Source organism: Phytophthora infestans, genomic scaffold (genome assembly GCF_000142945.1).
Source record: "Phytophthora infestans T30-4 supercont1.50 genomic scaffold, whole genome shotgun sequence".
In the NCBI taxonomy this organism is placed as follows: domain Eukaryota; phylum Oomycota; class Peronosporomycetes; order Peronosporales; family Peronosporaceae; genus Phytophthora; species Phytophthora infestans.
In genome coordinates this window covers 117770-138037 of record NW_003303709.1, presented here as the reverse complement: position 1 = coordinate 138037, position 20268 = coordinate 117770, and the positions used below count along the sequence as shown (strand labels likewise).

Here is a 20268-nt window from a genome sequence, read left to right as displayed (position 1 = left end):
ATCCGGTCAAGTCCAGGCAAGCTGAGTACAAAGAGACTCATGTACGTCTTGGCACGAATACTTGCAGCTCGCTTGGAGCGTGTGAGCATTGCGATTTCGCCAAAATAGTTTCCTTCGAGCAATGTCGCCACCACCTGCTCCTCATTGGTACCGGCCTTGAAGACGACCTCGGCTGCACCTCTGACAAGGAAGTACATGTGACGACCAACTTGTCCTTCCTTAAAGACGTACTCGCCTGGTGTGCAGAACTCGGGATCTAATATACCCATAAGGTAACTCACACATGCATCATCCTGCGTCGCGAAGAAGCTGATCTTACTTACCACATCTCGGTTTAAATGCAATACCAGTCGGCTTCGAAGATCATCGGAGAGTGCAGCTAAAATGGTTTCTTCGTTCTCATCGTCGCGCTGCAATAAAAATTATTCGTAGTATCGGCGAAGTCGCTCCGCTAGTGGCTGGGAGATTCTCCGTTCGCGAAGATAAGCCTTGAGATGGTCCATTCGAGTTCGGAAATTATCCGAGGATTCATTCAGCTCTTCAACAACACTGGACAAGGTACCAACCACGTATGTGAAGGTTGACGCTCCGATGAGAACTCCGATAGAAACATAGGCAACTTCAGCAATGTTGCGCGGGATAGTATCACCGTAACCCACGGTTGTCATCGTGGTTATAGCCCAATAGAGAAAAAAATGTACATATCGCCGTTTGAGCTTTGCTCTGCAGGAAAATCCGACTGGATACCTGAACCTCCGTCAGCACTACGTGCAATACGTGCAACTAAGAAATACCCGCAGGTTAATAGATGTGCGATAAAACCCACGCGAAAGATAAGACGCACAACGCGTGCACTATTGTGGTGAGCTGCAATCGCCGCTCCTAATGCTGTTGAGCTTTCTTCACGTTGAAGCGTGTGAATGAACTTAAAAACTCGCGTTAATCGGAGCAGCCGAAAAGAATTTATCAATGCGAGAACCCAAGACCCAGACGCTCCAGAAAGTTTTATCGACTCATGGGAGATAGCAACAGCCACCGATACTGGCAGTGCCGACAAGAAATCCATCCAGAACCAACCTCGCAGATACTCGCGCCACCTCGTGCGTCGCTCTAGGACAGTGTGAACGTCACCACGAATATCCACAGCCACGGCGGTACGAAAATTAATGATGATGTCCAGAGTGAGCATTATCTCGACCAAGATGTCCATCCCGGGACTCAGTGTTTCTCCATCAACACCTAGAAACGCAGCTTCATATGGGACAGCAATAGCGCAGTATAGAAGAAGTGTGCTTGTAAGGACGTCCCACATGAGCTTCGACCAATGGAAAAGGTTGATCGGCGTGAGTAGTTTCCACTTTATTTGCTGCCAAGCAGACAATACGTCGCCAGTCTTGGTATCCTGAGAGAGCAGCCAGATCATATTCATTTTCTCCGTGGCCGAATTGAAGACGGAGATCCCCATCGATAACTGAAGCTCGAGCGCTTGGAGTACTGGAAGAGGCAACGACCGATAACTTTTCAGTACATCATCAAGCAAAACTGTCGGAAACAGGTTTTCGAGTCCAGAAACTTCCGAGACTGGATCGCTATTGAGAGAGGCGATGTACACACGATAGCGAGCCAGCGTCTGTTCAAACACGAAATCGTACATTTTGCTGCGTTCTTGGTGATACTCAAGCAAAGTCTGCTCCGCGTCAGGGAATTCTTCAATTAGTTGGTCAAAATCTTCTTTCGGTAGCGTGAAAAGGTCACTCGTGGCCTTAGCAGTGTAAGAATTAGCATGTGGGGCATACTGAAGCAAGGACGCTTCGCCGAAAACGCCCCTTTCGGTCAGAACTTCCAGCACAATGATCCAATCAGCATGATCGGGGGATGTTCGTCGGACTTCAATGATACCAGTGTTGAGGATGAACATCTCGGTGCCAACGCACCCTTCTCGAGCTAGAATATCTCCTTTTATCACAATAAGGGGCTTGATAAACATCGCCATGTCCAAAACAAAAAGCGACCTTAGCTGCTGGAAAGCTGGAATGCGAAAAAAGGTATTCCTGTACGTCTCGTGCAGAATCTCGCCTCGAAGAGATAGTGAGAACTCATACAAAAGCTCGCATTCGTCAAAAGCACTAGTCTTTGCAATGTAGTGACGAAAGTACCGCATGAGTCTGCCTTTGAGGTTGCGAGGTAATCGCTTTTTGCGCACAAACGCTTGAATCATGCTGAGCTTGCGCGCACGAGTCGTAGTTTCGCGATACCAGTTTTCTAATATTTTGGTTAGACTGCCAATAATCAGGCCATAGCCACTGGCGCCCACGATTGATACTGCCATCGGGAAGAGTCTTTCGGTTCTATTGGATGCGTGAACATCTCCATAGCCTACTCCACACAGCGTCGCCACGACCCAGTAGAAGCTGCAAATGTAGCGATCCCGGACGCTCTTGTTACGTACATCAGTCTCGATCATCCAAGTGGTCCCTTCGTCTTCTGTCGTAAAGCCTATGAGGTGCCAAAAGCATGAGAAGATGTGTGTTACTAACAACACCTGGCCAATGAGTCTGGTTAGTCGAGCTAGTACAGCGTCAAGATCAAAAGCCTCCTCGACTTTGGCAACAAAGTGACGTAGCTTGATCAACCGTGTTAGCTTTGTAATACGTAAGAGGCGGACGAGTCGTGTGAGTCGCAGTGAGAGAGCCTGCGCGTTCGAGATGCTGTTACCATCATCGGTAGTATCTGCAGTATTTCCGCTGCTTTGGACAAAAAAATAGTCGAGAGGACAAACAGCCAGTACATCTGGAATAAACCACGACGTGAGATAGCGCTTCGCAATCAACCGACGATCTCGAATCATGTTCTCATCGTCGTCTGGATAGTATCCCACGAAGAAGTTGTGCAGGACGTCCAGAAAAATAATACATCAGTAGAAATCCCAATCGTTCGTATAGTGGTGCCTAGCTGTACCTCCGGAAAGCCCATTTGCAAGGGCACGACGATGGCACTGTACAGAACAACAAACATGACAAGGGCGTCCCATCTCAGCTTTTCGTTGCTGCGTGGATCGAGCAGAGGTGGATCCAAGATGAATCGTAGAGGTCGCTTATAACTGTGATATAATTGCGCCATCCAGATGAGAGCTCGAACACGTCTGGTCGGGGGTCCTGGTTGAGTAGCCAAAGCTGAGCGCTGCTTGCGAAGAGGTGGAAGAGGTCTTCCATCTTGCTGTGAATTACGTCCTCTTGAGTCTCGGTTGTTTATCGTCATCGAAGACATCGACGAAAAGCGATCAACCGATCCGAGACGCGTGGGACTGTGGCTGGGTACTGGAATCGAGCCTGACAATGATCCTCTCCGAGTTGACCCTCGGTCTAAACCAGCTAGCGGGGGAACTCGAAAGCTGGGACTGTCTGAGCGATGTATTGCATCTTCGGGTGCTGGAGCAACTTGTGATCCATTTTTACTGAAAAGATTGACTGATAAAGGAATCCGCGGTCTTGCGTGTTGAGCTAAAGAGCTCTCAGGTCCTATAGAATTAGTGTCGTGCTGGTCGCTTTGGCTCATCGTTTTCTGCTATCGTCATGTATGCTCATAGAAGATGGAAAATCGTCGTCGCCGTGGTTGCGTTGGTTCCTCGCCAAAAGCGATTGAGCTACTTCGCCAGCTCAGTGATGCAAAACAATCTGTTTCAATAGGCAATTTCCATTGAGTTCTTCTAACGCTGCAACCGCTGCTCTTGCTGTCGCTGCTGTTGAGCAGCTGCAACAATTGCAGTGTCGCAATGTGACTGCACACGACTCTCGTAGCCCTTCCACACTTGGCAAGTGAACGCTAGCTCTTCCCGAAAAGAGTCGCTTTTCTATATTGCAGCACATTGCGCTTTATCAGCAAAATTGAAAACGACAAACAGAATATCAACCGAAAGGCCGTTAAAAAAACGCCTACGCACCTCGATTTGCGTGTTTATTTCCTTGATAACCTCGTGGAGGCGAGCCACAGACCCGGTAATACGCTGCAACAGCGCCTTCTGCTTCTCTTCGTGAGGATCTGTGCAGTGTGCATGCACTTGTTAGTCGTGTTGGCCCATATGGACGGAGACGCTGGAGTGCGTACTCTGCATGACGGCGGGTCAGTTCAAAAATGCCAAGGATAACACGGATTGGCTAAAAACATTTTTATCCAGATGGCTACACATTTTGTACGTGTATACACAGTTGTATACTTCTTGTCTGATTACTCAGGCGGAACGATGGCGCTAAATGGTGGCGCAGCATTTTCCAATGGCTTTGGCTGGGCCAGAGACTTCTCTAGTAATGTCAAAATTGTCTGTAGCTGGATTTCTTGACGACTTAATTGCGCTTGGAGCTGAAGCTGCACGATGAAAGATGTCAGCTTTCGTGGCATGAATCAAGAGAAATAATAAGGAGCGAACCTGTGTTGCATTGAGCCTGTCAACTTGCTCTTGAAGACGCACAACAGGGGGCGCAGGAGCTATAAATGATGAGAAGTTGTGCGGTGTTGAGAAGCTTGAAGCTCGAGCTGAAAACGACTGGGTTGCTCCTACTGGAGAGTCCAATGGGGAGTCCGGATTGCCTGTGTAGCATACGTAAGCATCCGTAGTCAACGTTGTGAGACTCAGCGAACTTACCTGTATATAATATATTGCTGGAGCTCAGTGTACGTAGCTCTCGTGTCAGAGACGTTCGAATTGACTCCTCCATTGCTAGCTCATTCTTCTGTTCCTGCTTCTTGAGCATTACCTCAACGAACCCACTGCCGAGGATAGCACCTAACAATACGAGAATCAAATTGGTGCGTAAATTAGATATTCGACACACGTGAAAACCTTAGGATGATCCTCTTTACCAGGAATTGTGAAAAGAATGATGCCCCACAGCGCCAGTAGCGACGAGAATGCGCGGCCCGCAGCAGTAATGGGTACGATATCGCCATATCCGAGAGACGTTATGGTCTCGATAGCCCACCACGAGCATGTGCCGATGCTTGTGAATACTTCCGGTTGCGCCGGATTCTCGAGGAAAAAACTATACTCATACAAACACATCCAAGTTAAATATCATCACCATGCATGATTAATTAAGAAGCTTTCACAGTACTTCAAAGTTCCTCTATAGATTGAGAAATAACGTACATGGTAGTAGAGGACGTTAGCACAATGACGATCGTCAAGTAGCTCACGACCGCGAGTTCTTCCTTCTTTAGTGCAAAAATCTCTCGCAGATTCTTCATCGCTTGATAAGAGCGTTCTAAATGCAGGAACGACATAATCCGCAACAATCGAAACCCTCTCAGTGTCATAACACCTCGCGACGACACAGCCAATCTACACAAACGGCACCACATCGTTAGAAATTATATATCTCCATTACTTAGCATCACCGTACTGATGCTCCAGCAAGATCTCTAAGTAGAACGGAATAAGCACCACGAGGTCAATCACCGACATCGGCCGAAGCATCCATTTCAACCTATAACCCCCACGTAATAGCATTATTTTCACTTTTCGCAAATGTCAACATGTATCCTTCAATATCTATCCCCACCTTCCGCAGAATGGATGAGTGTATCGCTTGTCTTCCACGCACGACCAGAGCCGCATCATGTACTCCACTGTGAACAGCGCCGTTGATACGTACAGGAACACTTCGTACCAATCCGACTTTGTCACCGCTGGGATTACATCCCAAATTACAGTACAGTCAATCGCCAAATCCTGTCCCAAATCCTCTATGTAGCTTCAACGTACGCTCTGGGCCAAGCGGCGAGGCTGACACGTACATGGCCAGCACTACATTGAGTGTGATGAGCACCAGTACGCACACCTCGAAGACATACGATGCCCGTTGCAGTCCCGAGCGCTGCTTGAGCGACGTGCGATAATGCAGCAGTGTCCAGACATCGGCGCGCAATATAGCGCAGGAGCGACCGCGATGTACTTGCGTGACCCGCCGCTTGGGTGTTGACAGGATCGCATCTCGTACAGATAGCTGCACGTCAACGTCGTCGCACTTAGGTAACAGCTGCTGCTGCTCGCCTCCCGCCATCGATATCGATGTAAGATCGGTGAACCACTAGGGTTACCAATTAAACAATAATGATGAAAAATCAAATTAAAAATATATGAATCTCATTATCAAAAATCTAAGTGATTTGTTTTAAACCAAGTTTGAGATGCATTTTTTCTATTCATCTTATTCGTCTGCACAGTATTGTTCTTCAAGCTAAGCGAAATTAGGGGTTAATGGCGCTACCATTGCCAGCAGCGTGTGACGCCTCCCCGTTCGTCGCGAACATGACGTTGGGTCCTCTCAGCATCGACTACGTACACATCCACTATTGTTCGCTTGCTGAGCTTCCGTTTCTCTCGTTTTCGCTGTTAATCCTCTGGCTTGGTGGTCTTTTCTACTTCCGTACGTCAACAAGATATTTCCCAATCTCTTTCTCGCTCTTAACGCACATGTCATCCTGTATGCAGTTGGTAGCACAGCAGACGGCTATTTCTCGCCGACCCTGGCGAGTCTCAGCGACCGGCTTCGAGTTCCTCACGACGTGGCGGGTGTCACCTTCTTGGCCTTCGGTAATGGAGCTCCTGACGTCTTCTCGGCTATTGCAGCGTACAGCTCCGGAGTGGGGGAAACTGGGGTCAACGAGCTACTGGGTGGAGCCATGTTCATCTCTACTGTGGTCGTGGGAGGTGTAGCAGTTGCCAGCGCAGTAAAAGTGCAACGTTGGGCGTTTCTACGAGACGTTGGAGCTTTGATCGCTTCTCTGATTCTTTTTCTTCTGCTCGCTATGAGCAATAGTGGTGGAGATTTGGGGGAAACGGCAGTAGCTGCATTGGTGTTCCTCGTGATGTATGGGATTTATGTCGGTAGTGTGGTGCTCCCAGCGTGTATAGGGAGGTACAGAGCAACGCAAGATGAATTTCACGACTCAAAACTACTGGAGAAGACGTCGTTGATGATCTCAGCCTTTTGGCATGCTCTATCACCGAGAGGAAAGGATGCTACAAAGAGAGACAGGAGGCCGGAGCAACAGGAACATCACTATGACTTTATTACGAGAAATGAAACTGGGATGAACGCTGAGAGCAGAGTAGAACAAGACGGTGTCGGCAAGTCAACGGAACTCAAGGAGATTGAGATGTCTGCGCCCGGTGAAGTGGCCGGGTTAAGGTTTTCGAGTCGAGTGTTTGACGATCATTTTGATGTTGAGGAAGAGGATTCCCTGTCTTCTCCTCTGATTGCCGACGATGAACGAGATACAGATGATGACGAGCGGATTATTCCGGAATGGCAGCAGCATCTTCGCTGGAGATGGCGACTTAAGCGTCGTGTTATCCGGATATTTAAAAGTGACAAGCCACTTCTGGTTAAGGTTCTCTACCTCCCACAAGCGACGCTTCTTTTCCTTCGAGATATCACTGTACCTCTCTTCGACGATGAGTCGTGGTCACGTCCCATGGCGTGCTTATCACCGCTAACTGTTCCGCTCTTGGTTGCGCTGACAAGCGGGTATGCTGATGTTGATATCTCCAGTGGGAGGTATCCACACCGTGTCCCGTTGTGGCAAGCTCTTGTAGTTATGGGTAGCTGCGCATGCGGTGTCGTCTCGTTCTTCACTCATCGATCTCATGCTCCACGGTCGCTTAAGTCGTCAGCTCTGTTACTCTCGCTGGCTTTCATTGGTTGCGTTTGCTGGATTTACGCTGTGGCGAACGAGTTGATGGCGCTACTGGTGGCTGTGGGCTACATCACTCACGCTAGTAACAGCTTGTTGGGGCTAACTGTACTTGCGTGGGGGAACTCTGTGGGAGACTTCATTACTGACGTATCAGTGGCTCGAGCTGGCTTTCCGCAAATGGCTATCGCTGGTTGCTTTGGTGGTCCAGTGTTCAATCTTTTGCTCGGATTGGGGCTGCCTATGGCTTTCGCGTTCGTGTCTGGACGTAGTGAAGATCTCTCTTTGGACGTTCATGCTTGGATATCCATGGGCTTCCTTTCTGTTTCTCTCGTGGCGTCGTTGCTTGTGTTTCGACACTACAAGTATCATTGCCCGGCATGGTATGGCAAAGTTCTCATGGTTTACTACGTCATCTACTCTCTTGTCAATGTTCTTGTTGCTTTGCAAGTGAGGCTGACGTAAGATCTAATTTGCGGTTCATTTTAACTTGGTGAAAGAAAGTCAAACGGCATCTTTAAGCCATCGGAATACAGGGTCGGAGTTTGCACTCGGTCCATCACTTAGGCCGTCGTCGAAGTCGTCATGTCTCCGCCTAACGCCATCGTAACTCTCGAAGGTCGTCTTGTTATTGTTCGTCGGTCGGTCTACAGTCTCGTGGCGTCCACCAGGAAGGCTATGAAGGTATACAGTCAATCGTCAACACACGATTCCACTCATATATTCCATTTCGGCACTTACTGTTTGAAATTCCACTCGAACTTGGATCCTTTGGCGCCTGAACATTTACAACAACCACCATTATCAGCTGCTATCTCCTATCAACGCAGTTGATTGACTTCGGTTATGACGTACGCGGTTCAGGATCTGGAGCATCATCTTCAGTTTCATCCCACTCAGGCCGAACAGTCTTTGTGTGAAGTGGACCATAGTCACCTAGCCAGCCATTGTAGTCTGCGTAGTACAGTGAACAGTTAGTGCACATGCGAAAATCTCCTCTACATGCAGTTTCATACTTCGCCTCGGTTGCTTTAGTCGACTCTCGGATCGACGTCGAGTTTCAGGTGCGGGCTTGCATCCTAAAAAAGAGCTGTCTAATGCTGCTGTTCCGTACAGTTCCACTTTCAGTGGGTCCTTCTGCGCTAAATGCTGGTCGGATTCACTAATGTGTACCAAAATATTGCGCAGTTAGACACATTAAATGTTATAGTGTAACATACTTTGAACTCACGAGTTTGGCTGGTTTTCACGACCAAACTTGTCCATTAGAGGACTCTTCATGAAGTCGTCCACAATTTCCAACGCAGCAGCACCTTCGACAGTATAAAGGTATGGGTTAGCACGGACAAACTAATACCCTCACACGTATACAACGTTTTAGAGAGCATACCTTTTGTAATTTCACTGATAGGCATCTTCTTGGGGCCAAGTCGCCTCTCACGAACATCCTGTAGCTCTCGTCGCGCATCGTACTCAGCCAACCGAGCTCTTGCCAAGGTCTCTGCCATTCTTTGCGATTGTGTCTTCTTCACTCGCAGAACCTTTTGGCGTCTAGCTTCCAGCTCAGGTTGGATCTTAGATTGTACATGCTGAAGCGAACGCGGCATCTGTCGCTGCTGAGGTTGTGGGTGCAAAGGTCGCTGCTTCCTCTCTGCGTCCATGCGTGAAGGACCCTGTGACTTCGTGTTGCCCATTGCAGCACGCGGGGTGCTAACACTTCGCCTTCGAGGTTCCGACACTGAAGCCTTAAGGCCATAAATGCTCTCCTTCTCGTTCACAGCCAACGCTTCATCACTGCCACCTTTGTCCTCATCCCCAGCATGTCCCGTTCGATGCGATCGCCGTACGCATTCCGCGATATAGGCAGCCAAAAACTCAGCAAAAGACGTCACAGGCAACGCTAACGCTGGAATCGCTGTAGGTACCTTCCTCTGGTCAACAGAAATAAATTTTTCCTCCAGTTCTTGCCTCGTATTAATCTGCGCTCCTTCTCTCCCTGTGTAAAGTTTCCACGCCAGGTCCACGAACTGCTTGCCCAATAATTGCGTGTGGAAGTCAATTTCATCGAATGGTGGTGGCAGCGAATATAACGCGCTGCCACCGGTTGCTGTTCCTGTCTCGGAGTATTTCACCGTCTTCTCCTTTGCCTCAGTTACTGCCAACGGATCTGGAAAGTCTAGTATCTCTTCTTCTCCATCTCGCCATGAGTGCGACGGTTTCGTCCGCACTTCCATTGGTAAGCGCTGCAAGGTACCAGTTTCCTTTTCAATGGGCTGAGACGCATTGCGCACGTAGAAGTCCCGGGTTTTGGCTGTGTCATAGCTTGTGATCGCGCGCAGCTCGTTGCAGCTGATGCCTTTGAGCGAGAACGTATGTGCTAGACATTGCACTCCATAGCAGAGCGTGATCTCGAGGATTTCCTGGTAGCGACTCTTCTCGCCCTCAAAGTTGCGTAAGAACGTTTCCACAGCCCGCGAGCCGATCACAGCTCGCGCCATTGCAATTCAAAATCAAAAATCAAGGTTTTGTGATTGTTTCGTTTTTACTCCATAAAATACAACTGTTACCTAAAAATCTTGAATTGAAAAGGAAAATCATGGAATGACATTTTTTTAAGCTTGCAAAAACTTGAAAATGTCATTTTGTTGAAGTTGCATGGCATTATGTCACAGCTGCAGCAGAGCTGTCTGGGTCTTCCGTATGACTACTAGGTTCCTTTTCTTTGTCGTTGGGATCACTGTTTGGTGGAGTATTGGTGCTGCTTGTTGCATCGAAAGAGGCGAACTCGGTCGCTGCCAAGGCGCTGGACGGAGTGCTGTTGGCCCACTTTTGGACGCATCCGTGTGCCAGCACGGAATGCTGCAACTGGGTCTTTAGAAGCTGCACCGGGCCACTTTTCTGTCCGAGATTCACTGGGTCTGATACGACAGAGGGCGAAGAAGTGTCTCCTGTGGCACGTGCGAGCGCATTCGACAAGAAATCGTCCGCTGCAGCCCCATACACCTGGGTAGAGCATGACAAAAGAGCATATTCATGTTAGTGTGGGCTGTGTTAGGGGTGACTTTGCTGAAGAGTCTTACCTTGCGAGATAAAGGGACGAGATTGAGCAGCATCTGCACCGTTGTATGGAGTTGAAGTGTCATGGATTGGTGGTTGCGAGCCAACAACTGCGCTTCGAGTTGAGCCTCCTTCCTTTGCTGCACCTCGTTCGTCATCTGAGCTCGCAGCTCCTCCATCTTCAATTGCAAGTCGGTTCGATCCTGATCAGTGTCTCGAAGCTGAGACTTTGTTGACAGAAGCGTGTGACGCAGCAATGAGTGTTCCTTCTTCATAAACTCAAGTTGCTCTTGGGCGTGCTTCTCGGATCGCGACCCCTTTGATCCATCAGCGAGAGCAGCCTCAGTCTTCTGTTGTAGCGCTTTTCCAACGAAGGTGTGTGATGACGCTTCAATTGTTGTAAATGGAGGTAATTGAGATCCGTCTTTGACGTGCTACGATGACAAAATGCAAATTCGGTAAGTGAAGTTAGACCCACACCCGTTTGAGTAAATGCAAACGAACCAGAAGTCGATCAATCTCCCAACGATAGATTGGGTTTACGACAAGTATTCGCTGCAGAAATAGACGAAATTCTGGTGCGATCTCGTCAATGAGAGGCTCAAGTACAGCGTCCGTAAGCGAGCATATCAAATGTTGTCCTTGCTCATGACCGATAGACGAGCTCCACGGAGCCAATCGCTCGAGTAGAGTGCTTCCTGTCAGCAGTTGATAACTAGCAACGCGCAAAAAAAACAATACGTTATCGATCATTCAGCGAATGGTCAATTCATTCGCACGTACACAAGGCAGCCAAATTGCCACATATCCGAGGCTTGAGTCGGTGAAAACTCCTCCTTAGCAACAAAAGCTTTGGCGGCTTCTGGTGGGCACGAATTTAAAGCAATGGCTCGGAAACCAATTGGGCGTTCCTGGTAGAGCTCTCGGCTGGTGCTCATATTGTACAGACAAAGCCCCCGATCGTCAAACTGTCCAACATTTTGCAGCGTCTGGAAAACATAAATGTCAGTAAATTAGTGAAATAGATTAGAAGACGACAACGTACAATATTTCCGTGAACTATGCGTGCATCACAGTGCCAGAAGTGTAGGCAGTTGGCAAGTTCCGTAGTAATAGCTCGGACTGCCTCTGTGTCGCAAAGTTTTTCTGCTTTCAAGCCGTCCAAAGTATATAATGGAGCTGCCGTCACAAGGGCGTAGTCTAACATAATAGTTGCATCGCTTCTCGTATTCACAGTAGCGCTACGTGTTAGCATAACATGGTCGATTTGGTCACAAATACCTCAGGTACAAGCGAACGGCTTTAAACCTACCCGTTGTGATCTTCAGGTGCAGTATTCGTCCTGCAAAGCGTTAGTCGCCTCTTAGCGTTTTCGAATGTCTCGTGCACGATCGGTGCGTAATCCACATGATCGGCTCGTATCTCAGCCTAACGTAGACGGCACGAATACATAATTGAGCGACCAAGAAAGGTTTCTTGCTGCAATAACAAACGTACCGCTGTTTTCAGTCGACAAATCAGCTTTTGTTCATGCTCGACAGAGGCTTCCAATGAGTAGAAGTTTACGAGCACATTGGTGCCCGTGTTGGAGTCCATAGCCACATTGGTTTGGGCATACACCAGCTCACCACCTTGAGTAAAGCAGACGCACTCTCCATTGACATTCAGGAACTCGTATCGGTGGCGATAGGATGCTGGTCCACAAATTAGTAGTAGCGTGATTTCAGGTGTTGAAGACGGATTGTCCACCAAATACTGAACAGGTAGCTTAAAATCCTGCAAGAAAATACACCAGTAATAAGCGCATGAATCGATTATACGAGATCTACAGTAGAAGACGTACCCGGTCTGCCACCAGCGCTGCACTTGGCCAGCTGTCGAAGAGGATTTCGATCAAGCGTGATGTTACTTTGGTGTTGCTGCAAAGATAATGCAGGGGTGTTCTGTCATCCTGTATGGAAGATTAGTGCATGTCGATCAGTAAAGCTGTCTTTGCAGAATACGGTACCTTGTCAGCTTGACGAGGAAGGTCATGAACTCGATCGAACAGAAGCCAAAGCAGTTCCGACGATACTGCGTGATTCATGCACAAGTAATGCAGTGGTGATCGCCCGTGCTACGAAGGAGAACATTTGATTTGTTTTGATACTGACTGTGCTTAATGAGGTAGCAGAACAAAACCTACCACATCTATAATGAACGAATCTTCACTACACATAAGCAGCATTGTTCGCAACAGCTCGGTAGAGATTGCCTCGTTCATACAGAGTAAATGCAAGGCTGTAGCTCCGAACTGAAGCATGTGAAGAGAAAAAGATAATTAGATGTTCAACCGACAATCGCCACAAAGCATACTTGTTACCTTGTCAGCTCTGGCACAGGAGGAATTGTCGTTGTCGAACGAGAAAAGTTCCGTCAGCAAATCAACATTGCAGCTTTCGTTCGAGCAGAGGAAGTGGAGCGGGGATAGATCATTCTGCCGTAGCAGAACAGTCAGGCTTCATTAGATGTAATAATTCATATAATAAGAGGCTGCAACAAACCTTTGCAAGAGCGTGTATGCCTTCGGGGTATGTCTCAAGTGCCAGATGGAGTAATTCACACGTAACACTTTCGTTCTGACACAAAATGTGAAGAGGCAAGTCCCCATTCTGCTCAAAACAAGCAAGAAATGTCAGGATACAGTCACTAGGCAACAGAAGATTTATAGTATATACTCGTACGACATCAGATAGAGAAGCTGCATCAGCAACCGACGTGAGCAGCAATCGATTTATGCTCGGGTCCAATTCGTGATCTTCACAAATCCAATGTAGAATAGTACGCCCCATCTGTTCGAAAGAACAGAATGATTATTTGTTGGAAAAGACACGAATAGTCAAACAAGTTCTCACCAAGTCCCTCATTAATGCAGTGGAAGGGAAAGACTCAATCAGATACTGAAGTACGGTCTTATTTAGAGGACCATCAGCAGTCACCAAACAATGCAGTGGGGTTTGTCCTTCCTACAAAAGTAGCAGTAGACTTAACAGTCAGAGCCACCAACGCGGCTTGTTGAGGAGTCATTCATCATACCTTGTTCAATGTCGTGTAGACAGAAACGTCAGAGACCAGCTTCTTAATTAAGCCAATTTCGCACGATGAATTGCGACACAAGCAATGAAGTGGCAGATCTTCACTGTTGTCTTGCATGAGCGAAAGAGCTCCGAGTGATTTTGCGAATACCCCAAGCGCTTGCACCGTCACACATGAATTGTCACAAAGAATATGCAATGGCGTTCGTCCGTTCTGTAAGAGATATTCCAGAAGTTAGACAGCGTAAAAAAACACTTGTCCATCGTGATCTTCTACCTTGTCAACACAGTGGACTGACTCCGGGTACGTATTTGTCATCATGGTCATCATGTCAACATATCGATAAGTTGGCCGCAAGTTGCACACATGATGCAGTGGCAGCCATCCATCCTTCCCCACACGACAAAGATCTATCAGTCCACACATCTTTTCATCAAACGTCCACCTCAGTTCTACGCACAGTGTCACTTCGTCGCAGTACACTGGGGTCTTTCGCCAGCGCATCCAGCATTTTCTCCTTATCCTTCCGAGCCACCGCATCGGTGAAAAGATCCGCACCCGGGTCAGAGCTGGCAACAGTTTGTTGTCTGCCAGCTCGTAGTCTGCTACTCGTCATCATGGCTCGCATGGACTTGCTAATAGCGTTGGAGTATGCTGCACCCGACCAGAGCGGCACTTTGACGCCCCTGGGCGCGAGCTCTGCGTCAGGATCTGCGTCCGTCGCCTCCATCATGTTCATCATGATTGACAACCAGGCTAAGATCTGCACCCTTTCAAGATCGCGGGAAATGATTGGCGGAAAATGGAGTCCTTAACGATGGACTGGTGCGTGGCGATCCGCCGAATTGCAGCGAGCTCAGCTGCGATTCAAAGCACTGACGAGGGCGCTGACGATGAGCTGAAGACGTTGCTGGGTTTCCTGGATCATGAGGATGTACTGGTGTCGTACGCTGCTAAGGAGGAGCTTTGGAAGATCCTAATTAGCGATAGAATCGGGCGTGTCAATAAGCTCGTGAAGTGAGATTTAATCCTGAAATATTGACGGTGTTTATTAATTCAAGATCACTAATGGCATTGTATCCATCTTTACTTATGTTTTTAGAGTTCTTTTAGTACCGCCACCTACGGCTTGGAGAAGAGAGTCTGGTGGCTTTCGATTTCAATTATTGCGGCAGCTCATTAAGACAAAGAATGGAGCAGTGGCTGGGGAAGACGGAAGTGAAAATGGGAGCAGTGACGAGGAGGAGGAGCACCCTGTGGAGTATTCGTATCTGCATGAAATTCTGAAGAATTTACAGCAGATGAGAGCTATGGTGAGAGGTGTTTTCGTACCTGCGGAGTGCATGCTAACGACATCATCTCACTCGATTCAGCTTGAGGCTTTAGTGTTTATGAGCGACTTTGTGAAACGACTTCATGGATTGAATATTACGAAGAGTGCGTCCGAGAAGGAACTAAGCGAGCTGATGATTGGACTCATGGAGGATGTCTTTGTGACAATGGACTACAGTTCACAGCCGACATTTGTATCGAGTGCGGTCCTGAGTCTTCTGGGTGATTTCCAAGAGCTGATGACGTATTGGAATCATCAGACACAAGTTGATACAGACAATCACTTGGAAGTTGTGTACTTGAAGTGGCTGGAATGGTGTTTGGTTTGGCTGAAACAGTCCTCGTGTGTGTCAACGGCGTTGCAGCTCTTCAATGACATCGAGTCTTTAAGCATGGCAAGTCAGAAGGCATTCGTTGCAAGTGTAAGTCAATACTCATTTCTCCAGCAATGGTTACTCTATCTGAGTCGAGTGGGGGTCGCCTTTATTGAGGCATCACTGACTCAAACAAAGAGACCGGACAGAGAAACGTTAAAAGTACCCGCTCTGATGACATCGTGGACGCAGCAGAAGTTGCCAACTCGACAGCAGCTTTTGACAGTGCTCGCTGAGCAAGACGATGTGATGATCGAAGTACTTAATGGCCTCACTCAGATGGCATCGCTTGTCAGTGACGCCGACGATACCCTTACTCACCGACACTCGTCATTCATTACGCCCCTGACTACCGACTATGACCCGGACTTGCTTTTTGCTGATCTGGTGGACACGCTTGGGCGGGACCACTTGGTGCTTCTAGACCTTCTCACCTCAAACGGTAAGACTGCAGCTTGTACACGATCAGTAACCGAGCTCTTACTAACGACTTTGCTACTGCAGAAACACAAATGCTCGAGTACTTGATGCGATATTTGCGGCATTTTAGCACGCACTGGAACACCAGCAAGCGAAAACTGCAGACTGAAGACAGACTGGAAGGCGTGATGAGCGTACTCATCCGATTGCGACTAGAGATCGATCGACTCGTGGGCGCGGACCTATTTCCATACGGTGCAGGGCCACTGACAAGGCGATTGCTGGCAGTCGAACAGCTTTACGAAGAATTGGGTCATGAGGATGCAGAGCAATTATAATTTATTTGTTTGTTAGAGATTTTCTGCGCGGCTTCGAGGAAGCTCGGCACGTAACGAGTTAGGCAAATGCAAAAGGTACTGGAAACGAACGATAATGGAGAGGTGCACGCAGCGAGTGCAGGAGCCGCAAGGAAGCAGCCATCAGGAGAACCTGGACCAGAGATACCACTGCGTTGCATCTTAATGTGTCGCGTCTTGGCGCTGTAGCCGCACGAGCGATCAACGCGGCCGTCGAATACCTTGCGAGCGGCGACTGAGCTTGGCTTCCAGTTGGTCCTCCATGTAGTGGAATTGCTGGACCATCGAAGGCAGCAAGGGCTCTGAAATGATATGAAGCCGATGAGATTCATGTGAGTACACCAGAAAATCCGATCAAGCAAAGCGAACACCTACCAAGCTCCTGCTTTTGACTGCGCAAGATTGCCGAGTTCACTTCGTCAGCCACACGACGGCGTTGGGCCTGTTCCAACAGATGGCCGAGAGGCGACTCGGACGGGTTTTTGAACGCGATGACGGACATCGTCCGTTCGATCTCGTGAAGGAATTGGGGCTGCACACATCACAGCGTTAGTCGCCATCATTCCACACAGACGCCACTATGTTCATTCACTCACACTCTTTTGTCCGAACGGTGCGAGGTTCTTAATGGCAAACTGCAGAGCCTCTTCAATGTCGTGGACCTTGATCAACTCGATGAGCTCCTGCTTAGCCAGCAAGAAGTCCATGCCGCTATTTTTCTCGAGGAACTCGGGGTCCATATTGGCCAGTTTGCCACGTGCCTTCTGGATCTGACCCTTCAGTAGCAGTTGCTGGATGCTCATTCGCTCCTGCACCGACTGCAAGTCCACGTGGGCTTCTCAACATCGAATTAATAAGTTAGTCCAAGTTGAAGTTACCAAACCACCGGAAAAAGTCGAAAACCACTCACGTTTAGTGCCGGAATCGCGCCAGAATGCTTCGGCCACTTCTCGATATCCTTTGCCGACGAGATAGTCCATCACCAGACGGTTCATGGATCTGGCAAATGTATATTTTAACGTCAGTGCAACGGAAAAGCTCGAGAGAGTTGAAGAGCGGGACGCACTCCTTGGAGATCCGCATACGCCGGCGAGAGCTGCGTTTCTTGTGAAAGCGACGCTCGTTGGTCGGTGTACCGTCAAAACCCACGTCCGCTGCCGCGCCGAGCTGGTGGTTGGAGCTGCCGAGCGTGATGTCGCGCTGCATAGTGAGCAATTGCGAGCTTGAAGCTGTGGGCGCGAAATCCGAACTGGGGTCGCGCTCTTTTTTTTCTTCCAGCACTTAGAGGGTAGGGTACAAAGATTTCAACCAATTAAAAAGGGGCTTGTGGTGCACACCAAAATTCTGATACTCAGAAAAACGGCCAGGAAAACTTCGATTCGGATGCTGAGCTTGGGGCGCTCCTCGACAAGCGGCGCCAGCGGTGGCGAGTTCAATATTGCGTTCGTCAATGGACCCATCAAGTTCCACAGCGAAGAGGGCGTGCTGTACTCCAGACTTTTCCACATTGTACGTCGTTATGCTTCAATACCAGAGTATTAAATGTATTGTCTAATTGCGAAAATACGCTACTGCAGGTGGACACGAACGCCGATGGCTACATTGGAGGCACAGAGGGAGCAGCTTTCATTCGTCGCGCAAGATTGATGAACGATGCCAACCGAGAGGTGTGTGGGGGTTATGAAAGGAGAAGAATGGAATTGGGCTGAGTATAACCGAATGTTACCGACAGATTTGGCGATTGGCAAGCGGAGGAAAGTCGCAAGAGAAGCTAAACAAAGACTGCTGGTTCGTGGCGATGAAACTCGTGGCGCTGGTACAGAGCACTGGTAAGTGCCAGATGCAGAGTCTCTACTCTGGAGACCCGCTTCCGCTGGCGGACTTTCAGATGGAGCAACCAGTTGACAACGTGGTAAGCTGGGCGATAGAAATGAAGGTTCGTCGGTGAGGAAGGCGGCTCAATCTAATGAAATATTTTCTATCTGTGTGGCTATTCAGCTACCAGAAGAAACAGCACCGGACTATGAGCGATCATTTGTGGTGTCGGTAAGCACGCCAGTCGTCGTTGGATCAGGGTACTCACGTTATACGCAATACGTCATTTCCACCAAGGTGAGACAATAGGATTGCTATACCGAGTTATGAACTGCTGCTGAACAAATGCTGTTTGATCGGGTGCAGACGAACTGCTCACACTTCCCGTGCACCACTGCGCAAGTCAAACGAAGGTTTAGTGACTTCGAATGGCTCCAGCAGCGGTTGTTAGTGCATTTTCGAGGTAACGACTGTATTCGTGTCGCAACATTGAAGAAGACTATGCAGCTAACGCATCGATTTGGCAGGAACTATCATACCTCCACTCCCGGAGAAGCGCTGGACGGGCAACATGGATGCTACCTTCGTTGAAGAGCGTCGCCAAGCCTTGGAACACTTTATCGTACGTATTAACGGTTTCTTTCATGTGTTAGCTTCGTATACCTGACGCATTTTTCGAGTGCAGAATGAAGTGTGCAGTCATGAGAAGCTATCGCGGACGCTAGAACTGCAGATCGTTCTCACAGCAAGTACTGAGGTTCGTGTGGGATTTTAAGGTGTTGGATTAGTAAATTGTCCTGTATTCGATATATAAAACGCTTTGATTACTAGGGTCTGATTGCGGGAAAAGAGCTTTTGAAGGTGGCATCTATTGCTGCCGCGTATGTTCCAACTCCAGCTTCAGTGAGCTCGTTATGGAGTACTCTGAAAGACGGTGTGTTCATGTCATCGAATGTTCAGCAAGTCGAGATCAAGACCGATGATGACTATGCGAGGGTTGGCAAAACAAGGTCGTGGTTTGTTTTGGTATATGATGTAACTGATCAGTGCATTCATGTACACAGATTGGCCAGCACATCGACGAATATGAGAAGAGAATTCGAGAGGTGACTCGCTGCTCAGACATTGTTTATGCTGCCCAACGCGGTGAAGGGTACGAGATGTCACGTTTCGGGAGCTATTTGTCGGCTCTGTCGGAGCAAGAAAAGAGAGATCCGGACATGAAGCAGCTTGCTGAGGTGCGCATTCTTTGCATGCTAGTAAATATTGAGTACGCAGTATTGATGAGTTATGGTTTGATGATACAACAGGTCGCTGGCGATCACTTTGAGACCGTGTCAAACATTTATCAAGATCAGGTGAGTAAATTCAGTATCTGACGGTCGGCATCTAGACTAACAAGACAATTGTCATCGTAGCTGGACAAGCTGTTGTCTATGTACGTTTCGATCGTTAGATACCAGGCGGGCAAGGTTGATGCCGTTAAGGTGCGAGGTATTAAGAATTCATTTGCTGAACTCCTTGTCCTTAGTGCTGTGTGCATTTCTTCGCTTGTAGGCCGTGATGCACAACCGCGAGTCTGCGATCCACGAAGTCCAGCAAGCGAATGCAAGTATGCAGCGCAATAAAGAGCGTTTTGCCGCCGCAAGGGCAAGTAGCGGTGCGGCAGCATCTGCCATGCGAGCGGAGCAGAAAATGGCGTCGGTGCGTTGAAGCTTGGCGTAATAGTGCAAGTTCGATACTAAGACTCGTTCGTCGGCAGGCGGAAGATCGCATGAACCACGCCAAGGAACAAGTTCAGTTTATAGCCAACAGTTTGAAGGTGGAAACAAAGAGGATGGACACCGGGAAGACTGCGAACTTCAAAACGGCGTTGCTGTCTTTGGCGAACCTGGAGCTGGATTATCATGTTCAAGTATGATTATCATAGCTTCCGTCAATATCTGAGCACCAACACTCACGTTGTTTTGCTGTGGTGCAGTCTCGGGCAGCGTGGGAAGGATTGCGGTCATTTCTGGAGCTGAGCGATGAAGAAGTCGCTGAGAGTCGACACAGAGCCCAGACTTCGATTACGTATAGGAAACCAGGAGAAAAAGATCTTGGTCAAATCATCGGGTTGCTGTAAGCGGCTCGACTTCTCGAATAGC

General features: G+C 48.5%; 7 protein-coding genes across 7 annotated transcripts; 3 read left to right on the top strand and 4 right to left on the bottom strand.

Annotated features, from left to right (window-relative positions):
• Positions 1-1713: 1713 nt before the first annotated feature.
• Positions 1714-2464, bottom strand: PITG_17082 (uncharacterized protein; the record flags this gene model as incomplete). Its single annotated transcript, XM_002896941.1, has 2 exons — positions 1714-1762; positions 2157-2464. The coding sequence occupies 2 exons, from the start codon at positions 2462-2464 to the stop codon at positions 1714-1716; spliced, it is 357 nt and encodes a 118-aa protein (XP_002896987.1).
• A 907-nt stretch (positions 2465-3371) lies between these two features.
• On the bottom strand, positions 3372-6056 carry PITG_17081 (Voltage-gated Ion Channel (VIC) Superfamily; the record flags this gene model as incomplete). Its single annotated transcript, XM_002896940.1, has 7 exons — positions 3372-3500; positions 3941-4038; positions 4640-4780; positions 4858-5036; positions 5144-5335; positions 5397-5480; positions 5791-6056. 7 exons carry the CDS (start codon positions 6054-6056, stop codon positions 3372-3374), a joined length of 1089 nt encoding a protein of 362 aa, XP_002896986.1.
• Positions 6057-6253: 197 nt separating this feature from the next.
• On the top strand, positions 6254-8157 carry PITG_17080 (Ca2 :Cation Antiporter (CaCA) Family; the record flags this gene model as incomplete). Its single annotated transcript, XM_002896939.1, has 3 exons — positions 6254-6422; positions 6488-7107; positions 7156-8157. 3 exons carry the CDS (start codon positions 6254-6256, stop codon positions 8155-8157), a joined length of 1791 nt encoding a protein of 596 aa, XP_002896985.1.
• Positions 8158-8196: 39 nt separating this feature from the next.
• On the bottom strand, positions 8197-14566 carry PITG_17079 (uncharacterized protein; the record flags this gene model as incomplete). Its single annotated transcript, XM_002896938.1, has 15 exons — positions 8197-8368; positions 8434-8470; positions 8548-8646; positions 8709-8854; positions 8924-9005; positions 9083-10133; positions 10363-10695; positions 10773-11183; positions 11529-11738; positions 12247-12443; positions 12593-12623; positions 13293-13400; positions 13644-13754; positions 13825-14037; positions 14285-14566. 15 exons carry the CDS (start codon positions 14564-14566, stop codon positions 8197-8199), a joined length of 3483 nt encoding a protein of 1160 aa, XP_002896984.1.
• Positions 14567-15302: 736 nt separating this feature from the next.
• On the top strand, positions 15303-16288 carry PITG_17078 (uncharacterized protein; the record flags this gene model as incomplete). The annotated part of the gene is made up of 3 exons (XM_002896937.1): positions 15303-15632; positions 15747-15972; positions 16035-16288. The coding sequence occupies 3 exons, from the start codon at positions 15303-15305 to the stop codon at positions 16286-16288; spliced, it is 810 nt and encodes a 269-aa protein (XP_002896983.1).
• Positions 16289-16507: 219 nt separating this feature from the next.
• Positions 16508-17533, bottom strand: PITG_17077 (uncharacterized protein; the record flags this gene model as incomplete). Its single annotated transcript, XM_002896936.1, has 5 exons — positions 16508-16608; positions 16682-16838; positions 16903-17141; positions 17217-17305; positions 17373-17533. The coding sequence occupies 5 exons, from the start codon at positions 17510-17512 to the stop codon at positions 16508-16510; spliced, it is 726 nt and encodes a 241-aa protein (XP_002896982.1).
• Positions 17534-17689: 156 nt separating this feature from the next.
• On the top strand, positions 17690-20246 carry PITG_17076 (uncharacterized protein; the record flags this gene model as incomplete). The annotated part of the gene is made up of 14 exons (XM_002896935.1): positions 17690-17815; positions 17884-17973; positions 18039-18218; positions 18305-18418; positions 18488-18584; positions 18649-18743; positions 18807-18878; positions 18953-19117; positions 19186-19359; positions 19432-19479; positions 19540-19608; positions 19679-19825; positions 19884-20036; positions 20103-20246. 14 exons carry the CDS (start codon positions 17690-17692, stop codon positions 20244-20246), a joined length of 1674 nt encoding a protein of 557 aa, XP_002896981.1.
• Positions 20247-20268: the final 22 nt, after the last annotated feature.